Below are 10,802 nucleotides of genomic sequence, written 5' to 3' on the forward strand. Positions count from 1 at the left end.
CCAACCCGCCCCGCTCCCGAGCGGCCGCCGGGGCCGCCCCCGCCCCTTCCCGTGCCGCGGCGGAAGAGCCGCGCTGCCCTCCCCGCACAGACACCGCCTCTTCCCGAGCTCCGGACCGCGGCCCGCGCTCACCCTGCTTCCCCGCTCCCTCCCGGCGCACGGAGGGGCAGAAAACTGGATTACAGAGGAGAAAAAAAAAAAAAAAAAAAAAAGGTTTTATTTAGGGTGGAAACGCACAATGTGCAATAAAACATTGCAATATAGAAAAGGTTTAGGTAATAGGCAGTCCTTAAATGCCGAACTGTGTATGTTAATACTCTGGAAACAAGAGCGACCTAAAGAGGAGTGACATAAAAAGAACAAGGCTATTGCAATCAGTCTCTGGACCAGCAGTGGGAACTCACCGTGTACCGGTTCAGACTTGAACATCTGGGAATAAATCTTTTCTTTTAGGGTTAAATACTATAAGGCCACATTTTTGTCCGTGTTTTGTTGATGTCCCAAGTTGGAAGGAGTTTCAAATTAGCAACAACAAATCTAGGTGAAGCTACAGACTGCCTTTCAACTGGAAGAGCTTCTGCATCCAGGTTTTCTGGGAACAGCCATTACAGTTTTGTGTTACTTAGCTATCATGAGGTAAGAATTCTTTGTCCCGTGTAAGATTTGGAAAATAGAAAATATTTGGAAAATAGAAAGAAAAGACAGATGGAAGTTCAGCTCCAAAATTTCACGCCAAAAAGATCTGGAAATGCCTTGTCAAACACTGTGTAGACTTACTAAACCAAAGTTTTGACTTTATTTTGACCTTCGCCTTAGCTGTATTTTACAAGCCCAGTTCTCCCAGTTATTATTCTAGCATATATTCACAGTCCCCACTTTCACTGAAGCTGGTGGTCGTTCCTCAGGCTCTTGCTTGACTCCGACCCTTCCTAAACCCCCAGCACTCAACTCTTGGGACTAACTCCTTGTTTCCAGATCTCCTGAAGTTTTTTGTGCCTCTGGGATTAAGCACCCAACCCTACCACCAGATATACCATGTCTTCAGTCAGTCTTTTCCCACCATGGTTCTCACCATGCATTTAGCTACCCCCAAAAACTACTTTATATTCCTGCTCTGAACACCACTCCAGGCTTATGGCAGAAGTGAGCGTGAGGTGAGGATTCTTCTACCCACCAGACATTTATAAGGTTTCTTGGCCATGTGTATTTTCCAATGCACTTTAAGTGTTGAGCTTTTCCAGAAGGTTTTCCCACACTCGACACACTTGTAGGGCTTGGTTCCCATGTGGATCCTCAGGTGGGCACCGAGGGCCGAGCTGTGCCAGAAGGTTTTCCCACACTCGACACACTTGTAGGGTCTCTCGGCACGGTGGATCCTCAGGTGCACATTGAGAGCTGAGCTCCGGCGGAAGCTGTCCCCGCACTCCACACAGATGTAGGGCCGCTCCTCAGTGTGCAGGCTCTGATGCTTGGCCAGAGTGGAGGGGTCGCTGCACCTCCGGCCACACTCGATGCACTGGAAGGGGCTGGGCAGGAGGCTGCCATGGCACACAGGCAAGGCCTCTTCCCTGTGGATCCGGCGGTGAGTGGTGAGCGCTGAGCTTTGGCTGAAGCCCTTCCCGCACACGGGGCACTTGTAGGGCCTCTCGCCCGTGTGCGTTCGCACGTGAGTCACCAGCGAGGAGCTCTGCCGGAAGGTCTTCCCACAATCTGTGCACTCGTAGGGTTTCTCTCCCGTGTGAATCCTCTGATGCCGAATGATGGCTGAGCTGTCCCGGAAACGCTTCCCACACACCTGGCACTTGTGGGGCTTCTCTCCGGTGTGGACCCTCCGATGTATGATCAGGGAGGAGCGGTCGCTGAAGCTTTTCTCACACCGCGGACAGTTAAAGGGTTTCTCACCCTTGTGGCTTCGCTGGTGGACGATGAGATGTGAGTTCTGGCTGAAGCTCTTCCCACATTCGTTGCACAGGTAGTGTCTCTCTCCTGTGTGGGTGCGCTGGTGCCTGATCACGTTAGACCTCTGGCTGAAGGTCTTCTCGCACTCGCTGCACTGGTAGGGCTTCTCCCCTGTGTGGATTCGCTGGTGTTTGATCAGGTCCGAATTGCGGGTGAAACTCTTCCCACATTCAGAGCAGCTGAAGGGTTTCTCTGCCAGGTGGATCCTCTGGTGCTGGCTCAGGTATGAACTCCGGGTAAAGCTCTTCCCACACTCGGGACACTTGTAGGTTTTCTCCCCCACCTGCTGAATCCAAATGGCACCATTCCCACACATGGGCAGATCTGGCCTGTCCCCAGCAAGGATAGCCTTCTTTATAGGGGCTTTACCACTGTCCTTGCACCCCCAGACTTCCATCTCATAAGGAGGTACCATTTCATATCTCTTTGGAAAACATGTCTCCATCTCACTTTCTCTTTCCAGCTCCTGCTTGTGGTCCTGTCTTTGATCAGCCTCCTGGAGGGAATCTCCTGTGAGCTCCCTGGAGGGGAACAGATGGAGTTCAGCTTTCACTGAACCTTCCTGATGAAGTTCCTGATGAATGCTGCCCTTCTGCGTGTCTCCCATGATCCTGTCACCTGCTGGAGTGAACAGAGGAAGTAGCAATGAACGAACTCCCAGCTTCTCTGAGGGGCAAGTCCTCACAGGGAAACCACCAAGACCTGCTGCACATCAGCCACCATGAGCTGACAGCACAGGAGACAGCCCCTTGGTACCTTCTCAGGCACAGTGAGGGCATGGAGATTGAGGTGAGTGGGAAGGGAATATGGTTCAAGGATGGGAGGCCACTGTATCACAGACTGCAAAGGGAATCCTCTGTCAAAATTACAGCTCTAAAGGGCAAGACCTGTCACTTGCTTGCCTTCAAAGTTCCCACGTCTAGAAAGCTTAGAGGAACATTGTGAGTGCTTTCCTTGATAATTCCCATTGCAGCTGCTACTCCTCCTGCTGCCTGTGAATCACTGCTCTTCAGCCAATATTCCCATGCTTAATCATGGAAGAAATCTGCCAACACCACAGAAACATCCACCCTTACCCAGCAGACTATTTATTTCCTTTCTTCCTTCCAGTCATAGCTCTTTTCCTTAAAAAGAAAGCTCTTCAGCAAATTGTACCTAGATTTCATCTACAGAACAGATAGACAACGGAGTGGAATGATAAACTGTTTAATCAACTTTTAGACTAAAACATTTGGAGGGTCCTGGTTTTTCATGGGTTATACTTATTTGGAGACACACCTTGGAAATTCATGCTGGAGTGTAAGATGAGCTGAACAGCACTGCTTACAGACTGAAGATCATCCTATCACACGGAGTAGGAGGTCATGCAGTACAGACCCCCTCAGGTTTTGTTTCAGCTGATCTGCAGATTTTGGAAGATACCACTACACTGGTTATTCCAATCCCCAAAGTTTTGTTTACAGCACTTAGGCCTGAAAAGTATTTGCAGTACAAAGGTACTCAAAAGCAACAAACCAACCCAAATATTGTCATATATTGTCAGCACGAAAAGAAGAAAAAGCCACATTTTGGTTTATGCCTTTTAACATTATGAGTATATTCTTTGCTGAAAAATACACAAGATTTATTTCATTTTGCACAGGGTCTTTTTGAAAGGGTATTAGATACCCCAGGACTGAGTTTTGTCTTTGCCATACTCTCCCTACAGATCTTCATGGAAGCAGAATCTGTTTACTGAGGGAGCAGAAGAGGCAGGGTGAGTGTGGAGGGCCAGCATGGTAAACCCCAAATTTTCAGCATTCAGCTTTTCCCTTCCCAGACATGCTCCATGCAATTTCTCACCTCGTGAGCAGTCTTTCTACTGGCTCAGTGTTAGGCTGCTTTTGGTCAAAAACCTGCTTCTCTTCACTTATCCAAAAGGTTAAAGCCAAGCTGGGGACTGCAGGTCCTGATCAGAGGAAGGAAAACAGACATACCAAATACCTGTCATGGTAACAGTGCTGTAGGGTGAGATTACAGGAGGATAAGTATTTAGGAGCTGAAAGTAACCTAGACCATAGGAAAATGATGCCCAGAAACACGAGTCAGGGTCACTGTCTGTCTTGCCATGAACACTGAGACACCACTGTTCAGGTCCAATAATCAGGGCCAGCTTGGGCAGCACATACAGGTCAACCACATGTCCAGAGAGCTGCCTGACAGCTCACTGCCTTCTCACAGGTGTCTGGATGTTCTTCCTGCTACACTTCCAGACCAAAAATGCCTCCTGACCAATTTTGTGTTAGAAAAGTATCAATTCCTCAAACAATTTTCGCTCCAATACCTTTCTTCCTAGTGTTTTCTGCCGTGGTCTGGAGCCCCATTTAGTGATTGTGGATCCAGTCCTAATGGATCAGCCAAGCATACACAGATCTGGGCAAGAGACAGAATTTTGATCTGCTCACACATCACCAGCAGCAGCCCAAAGGCAGAATTTCCTGTCCAGGATTTTCCTCCAGAAAAATGGGCATTTGACTGCCCTCTTCCAGATGGATTTTACAGGACTGGTAGAGAGCAGAAAGAAAGACACACACACACACCTGTTCATGAACAAACACTGCCTGGGGGAGGGGGCAGCCCGATGGGGGACAGCAGGGAGAAAGCCGGGGCAGCGGAGGATGGAGTGTTTGGAACGCAGGTGTCTGTGACATCAGTGGCAAAGCAGCAGAGGTGACACCTCCAGCAGTGCAAGTGGGCCCCAACTGTCACAGGCACCGCTCCCAGTGCCATGATGGCTTTGTGGGCTTATCTGGCTTTGTCTGGTGAGTAGGAAATGTCTCTCCTCCAAACCCAGTTGTAAGGAAGGGCAGCTAACCCAGCTGCTCTGCACCCTCCCCATCACTCCTCAGCTTGGGCAGTTTGGAGGCAAAAGGAAGGGATGAAGCACCCTCCACTGCCCCAGGTGCAAAGATCCCAGGGCTTATAATTTTGGCAATTCTCACCACTGGAGTTGGTATTTTATTCATCAAGGAGGGCCACAGAGCGATCTAAGAGGCAGGCAGGAATCAGAGCAGGATGCAGTGGGCACAGGCTGGAACAGAAGTGGAGGCTGGAGATGCCATGACAGAGACAGCTGGGTGCATTAAACCAGACACGAGCACTAATGCACAGGTCTAGAGTCAACCCACAAAGCTAAGAGGGAAGAGCTGGCCCAGTAAATAAACAGGGGAAGCAGGAGAAGGAGGCCTGAGAGAGGACCTTGGTTAAAAACCTATTTAGCCAGAGGAAGAGTGTTTGCAGAGGCTAAAAAATCTTGCAAGGAAACAGTCTACTTGCTCCAGCCCTGACAACAGAGCATTATTCTCAGTTTCAGTCATGACTTCCAAGACATTTCTCCCAGTTTAAGATTTGAATCTCCAGAGTTTTGGTGAAGGTCCACCTCAGCCATGTACTGTCAACTCCTTTCAATATGGGCAAAGCAAGTTTTACACAGGTCTGGACCTTCCATCTCTAGCTTGTTAATGCATTTTCCATGTGCTGGATCCTGCACCCAGAAAAGGCAACAGAGATCAGGATTCAGCCCTTCAGCTCTTCCAAACATGCCATGGTTAGCATTTCCTTCTCCCTCTGACTCCCTGCACTCTGTTTTTCACCAGTGCTCTTGGGCTGGGGCTGCATAGCTGGCCCTCGGGGCACAAAGGCACAGCAGCCAGGAACACCACTCTCTGACCAGGAATACCACCAGTTCTTCAAGTTCCTGCGGATGACCATCCAAGCCAGCACTGCCTGCCACCTTCGTGAGCTGTACGGCTGCAAGAACTCACTGGTCCGGAGATTGGATGAGTATGAAAACCACGGAGTCATCCCTCCAGGTAAAGCCAACCATGATTCCCAAGGGCAGGCAGTTGGACAGGAGTCTTGCATGGCCCTGATCACCGAGACAGGGAACACTTGGGATCTGGGGAGGAGAAGTGGGGGGAGAGGGGTGGGTATCAATCCTGCAGTGAGAAGAAGGCATGTGCTCATGGGCATCTTCTCTGACATTTGATTTGATCCACATGTGACCCTAGGACCAGCCTCCTCCAACCCTTGGGTCATGAAGATGATCAAGAAACAGTGGAGTTTCTCAAAAGGTTCCCAAATGACACAGGGGTTTTCAAGGAGGAATGTCACTCCACAGGAAGGTTATTGCTAAGGGAGATGCCAGCACTGGAGTCTGTCACTGGGTCTGTGTCTTTATTTGCCTCTTTCTAGGGCCCATATGCTCTGAACTGCCAGGAAATCTTTTATTCCACAACTTCTGCACCTTTTCTCTTTATCGCTGTATTATGAAAAAGTATTTCCTTAAGGTGAGTTATTTTAATAATAGTTATTTAGCTATTTCCTGAAGACTATAGTGTGCTTTGGGCAATTAACAGGCAAAAAGAGAGAGCCCTGAATATGAGTAAGTGAGAAAACAGAAAGCTAAAAGACAGGGAAGACAGAAGAGAGCCATGGGAAGCCCACCTTTCAGGAGCACTCACACCAAGCTGATTAGCTAACACAGATGGCACCAGCAGCCACTTGATGGAAAGCAGACTTTGCAGAAGGCATTCTTCAAGAAAATGAACCTTTGAGGACCACCTCAGCCCTCTTCTCCACATCTCATTCCCAACCAAGCTGAGACAATCTAGGTTTCTCCAGAAGAAAGGGGGATTCATGTAGGCTAGAAGAGAGTAAGGACAGCTGTTATTCCCAAGAGAGATTTATGGGGAGACTTGACAAGGAGAGGATATGGAGGTTTACTTTGCTTTCCTGGGCTCAATTTAGTAGGAAATGTGAAAGATGAGATTGTGCAGTGAGAGCTAAACCCATAGAACAGAGCTGTGCATAGGTACCTGCTCCTAAGGCTCTCCAGAGGAATGTTTTCTCCTCCACAGAGGACTGCGTGCCCAGGACACAGCAGAGCCAACCAGCACAGCAAAGCAGGCACCAACATCATCACGAGCAGTGATGCCATGTCATCCAGCAGCTTCAGTTCCCAGCCAGTCCCCACCACATCTCCCACGCCTGGCTCCAGACCTGGCACAGAGGCAGCTCTGATCCCCACCTCCTTCCCTGTGAGCACACAACCAAATCCTTCTGGCCCACAAGGCACAGAGGCGACAGCCAGTGGCCAGCAGCAAGGACAGCTGCCCAACAGTGACATCGAGGATCTCCTCCTGAGGATAATGGACAGCCAGGTGCAGACTTCACTGCAGACAATGAAGTTGTTGATGTCTGTTGGGAAGACAGTGAAGGAGGAAGAGCTGCGGAAGGCTGCCACAACCCTGCTGATGGCCCTGAACAATGCAAATGTGACTTGGTCACCAAACAACTGATACGGCTCAACAGTGCAGTAAATACAGAGGGAAAGCCATCTCTTCCAAGTGCATGGGGAAACAGAGACATGGAAAATGCTACTGCTCGGGATTCAGAGAAAAAGATGGTATCCTCTTGGAAGTAAATGTATTGAAAAGATACCATTCTCCCCTGTAAAAACTCTTTGCTCACCATTAATGGCGTTTGTTGTGTCATTCAAGGGATGTCATGGGAGAATGATGGCTTTTCTTCATTAAATGTAGGTGCTCCTGCTCAAAAGCATTAAGAGAAGGACCTTCTTTGGAAGTATGTGTGTGAATATACATATACACACACAGATATATAAGGCGTGCTGTACAAGTGCAGGAAGGCCTTAACCTGAAAGGGTGGTCCAGTGCTCTCCTTGTACTGGGGTTTGCACATAGTCAACATCTACTTCTGAAATATTGTTACAAAACACACAGGATAAATATTCACATTAAGAGCCTCCTCTTGTCTCTCGCAAAAAATAAGAGAGTCTGATTTATAGGAACTTTGTATGAAGTGTTTCTTTTCTAAATACTAAACATGCCTGTAAGTAAAAATGTGTGAAGCCATCTGGAGTCTGCAGTTGCTGCTAAAAGCAGAGTGGGAACTCTCCAAGAACCAGTTCTGGTTCTCTGAATCTCCACTCAGAAGAAGATCCTCAAACTCAATCTAAGCTCCAGTGGTTCTGGCTTTCAGGAGACCACCACTGAAGTAAGAATCCCCTATTCAGCTTTCCTCCTGCAGGCTTTCTTGTTACCTCTTCCACCAAGGGCTATGAGAAGAAAGGGGTCAAAGGCAGCTCTCTCGATGATGCACCACACCAAGCAACATCCTTGCGGAGACGGTCTGGGATGCTGGTTCCCTTTACACTGCTAAGTGACACAAACACAACTGAATGAAATATAGGCTCTGTTCTATCCATTGAAGGAAGTCCTTAGAAAGAAATCTCAAAATCACAGGTCCTCCCTCCACTGTCCTGGGAACTGTAATCTTTCCCAAGGCCAAAGGCACGTCACACATGGAAAATGTGCAAGCCCTGGAACAGTCCCTAGCAGGTGAGATCCCTAACAGAGCGCACACTGCCCTGGCCGCACTCCGGCACACCAGCTCATTCTGTTCTCCCTGGAAGGTGCTCAAAGCTGCCGGATCCCTGCCTGAGGCACCACGGCTTGCGCCCCATCCAGCTGCCTGGGCAATGACAGCTTCTCCAGCTCCAGCAGCAGGGGTACTTCTGGCAGCAGCCTTTGCTTGCCACCCCGACCCTCGGGGCCTGGCTGGCAGCCCACGCGTTTGGGTGCCAGATTTGGCAGCCACGAACAGATCGCTGGAGATTTCCCACTCGGATGGCTCCGGCCAGGCCCTGCACGAAGCGGCGGCCCGGTACCGCGTCCCTGGGCCATCCTCCCGCCGGGGCTGGGGGCCGGGAGAGCCGCTCCTCACAGCCCCGCCTGGGCTCGGTCCCCCCCGCCTGCCCGGTGGCCGGACCCCGCCGAGGCCCCGAGGAGCGCTCGCCCCGCTCCGCCCCGCTCCGCCCCACTCCGTTCCCTGCTCCCCCGGCACGGTGGCGGCGTTCCCAGCCCGTTAGCTCGCCCGGCGCCGCCCTGCTTTTGTTACAGAGAAGCCACGGACTCACCGGGAGCGGCGGGGCCGAGGGCCCGGGGAGCGGTGCGCTCCGCTGCTCCGGTTCGGCCGCGTTCCCCCGAGCGTGCGCCGGGCACAGCCCCGGTACCGCCGCCGATGGGGATGGGGAGGGGGCGCTGCCCCGTGCGTTGTACGGAACCGCCCCCGGGAGGGAGGGGCCCGCTCGGGGCAGCGGGGATCCGGCCTCGGGTCGCTGCCACACACCGCCTTCCCCGGTGGTCCTGGCCGGGAGGGGCCGGGCACGGCTTCGCGTCCTGTTGGATACCAGGGCTCTCTAATGGTGGGAGCATCGTCACCTCCCGGGTCGTAGCTCATACCTGCACAGACCACCCAACTGGGCTTCCAGCGGCCCTTGCCGCCGATTCCCTGGCTGGGTTTTACGAGCCTACAGGCCCTGGCAGGGTTCAGCATCACTGCTGAAGGTCACAAGATGGTATTTTATTCCATAACGCCAATTCCCTTCAGGCGACTGGAGGCTTCACTCCGCTACTGCTTCTAAAGGTTTTCTGAGACACCATGGAACCTTCTGTGTTCAGGTGCAAGATAATACATCCCAGGAACACACACAGGTACAGCTTATGCCACAGGAAAGGATCCATCCATCCCAGACAAAGTATCTATTTGCAGTACCTCCTGCAAGCATTGCTTGTGCTCAGCCAAGTACTTTTTGCCTGGGGGAATGCAGGAATGGCTGCTCCCTTTGAATGACATACAGCAGTAAGTAATGGGCTGAGGAATATGGCAATGACAGAAAGATTTTGGATGAGCTTTTGAGAAGAATGGCAGAAAAAAAAAAGGTTCACCAAGCCCTCCCCACATGCAGCTGAGGAAAAACCTTATCATTTTTCAGGACAACTGGCTTCCCAGTTCACCAGCTGCTGCAGAAGTCTCCTGATCTTGGGAGATAGTAACCACAGTTCCCAGCAGAGTGCAGCCCAAATAAAGCAGGTTTCAAGACATCTTTATCAGTTTGCTGCTGCTGCCATGCACAGGTAACTGTTTGTTGCACCTGGCAGAGGTTTTCTTCACTGGGGATTCAAGAGCAGCTACCGTTGTGCTTTCTCGACACGCCATTTGTCAAACATTAAGTTTTCGTAGGGGCTTAATTATCTCTGTTTTCTGTAACTCCTTTCTTTGCTCTGTGGCCAAAAGATTAGACACCATTAGACAACAGTCTTACCATATTTTTCTGTAACTGAGGGCAAGCCCTATTAGTTCTGGATAAAAGTGTATCACACATCAACCTTCACTGATTTTCTCTCTGCCTGAAGGTTAAAAACAACAGCAACTGTATTATACAATGTAGCAATGAAAAATATAGGAAACTGACATTTCAATTTAAATTAAAAGGAAACTGGAATCGATGAAAAATATTAACAAGCTTTGCTTCTTTGTGGCTGCACAAAATATACCCAGATCAGTCTCATCAGACTACATTTCACAGTCTGGCATGACAAGTCCTCACCCTTCTTTTTAATCACAGAGTTAATCTAGTTTCAGTGAGGGTTGTGAGCTTAGATAGTCTCATACATTTTAGGAGCATATTTGCTCAGTTAAGGATTCAGTCATTAAAAAAATCTTCTTTGTTAATTTAGAGGCAAAAAGCCCAAAAATTAACTAAAAAGAAATACCTGAGATAACTCTGAAAACTCAAAGATTAAGCCAGAATCAACAACGCCAAATTTATTGAGTCTCTGCCTTGGGAGGAAGCAAGCTGCCACCAGAATAAAAGTTTGGTGGAGCTGCTCCCACTCCAAGGCAAGAGCCTGCAAGGCCCATCCTTTGGGGACTCATCTTTTGTGTGAAGGCACATTGTCTGGCACAGGAAGAGGTTGGTACCTGGTGGAGCAGGGCCA

The 10,802-nt window shown here is 50.0% G+C and overlaps 2 protein-coding genes across 5 annotated transcripts; one reads left to right on the forward strand and one right to left on the reverse strand.

The window, feature by feature from the left end:
* Positions 1-199: 199 nt before the first annotated feature.
* Positions 200-9,456, reverse strand: LOC107204440 (zinc finger protein 501-like). Of its 4 annotated transcripts, none has more exons than XM_015627544.2 (2): positions 8,939-9,456; positions 200-2,577 (listed from the first exon to the last, which is right to left on the reverse strand). In XM_015627544.2, exons 1-2 carry the CDS (start codon positions 9,234-9,236, stop codon positions 1,133-1,135), a joined length of 1,743 nt encoding a protein of 580 aa, XP_015483030.1. In that variant the 5' UTR covers positions 9,237-9,456; the 3' UTR covers positions 200-1,132. The 4 variants fall into 4 exon arrangements, with proteins under 4 accessions (XP_015483030.1, XP_015483029.1, XP_015483035.1 ...); XM_015627543.2 differs by having other exon boundaries at positions 200-2,580; XM_015627549.2 differs by lacking the exon at positions 8,939-9,456 and adding an exon at positions 3,802-5,598.
* LOC107204442 (acrosin-binding protein-like) lies at positions 5,601-7,476 on the forward strand. Its single transcript, XM_033514720.1, has 3 exons — positions 5,601-5,810; positions 6,193-6,287; positions 6,858-7,476. The coding sequence occupies exons 1-3, from the start codon at positions 5,702-5,704 to the stop codon at positions 7,296-7,298; spliced, it is 645 nt and encodes a 214-aa protein (XP_033370611.1). The 5' UTR covers positions 5,601-5,701; the 3' UTR covers positions 7,299-7,476.
* Positions 9,457-10,802: the final 1,346 nt, after the last annotated feature.

The sequence above is a fragment of the Parus major genome, chromosome 1A (assembly GCF_001522545.3).
Source record: "Parus major isolate Abel chromosome 1A, Parus_major1.1, whole genome shotgun sequence".
NCBI lineage: Eukaryota > Metazoa > Chordata > Aves > Passeriformes > Paridae > Parus > Parus major.

Coding starts and splice junctions, on each gene's coding strand:
- LOC107204442 (XM_033514720.1), top strand. CDS start 5,702: ATGACCATCCAAGCCAGCACTGCCTGCCACCTTCGTGAGCTGTACGGC. Junction 5,811..6,192: donor CCACGGAGTCATCCCTCCAG/GTAAAGCCAACC, acceptor GCCTCTTTCTAG/GGCCCATATGCTCTGAACTG. Junction 6,288..6,857: donor TGAAAAAGTATTTCCTTAAG/GTGAGTTATTTT, acceptor TCTCCTCCACAG/AGGACTGCGTGCCCAGGACA.
- LOC107204440 (XM_015627543.2), bottom strand. CDS start 9,236: ATGCTCCCACCATTAGAGAGCCCTGGTATCCAACAGGACGCGAAGCCG. Junction 2,581..8,938: donor CCTCGGCCCCGCCGCTCCCG/GTGAGTCCGTGG, acceptor TGTTCACTCCAG/CAGGTGACAGGATCATGGGA.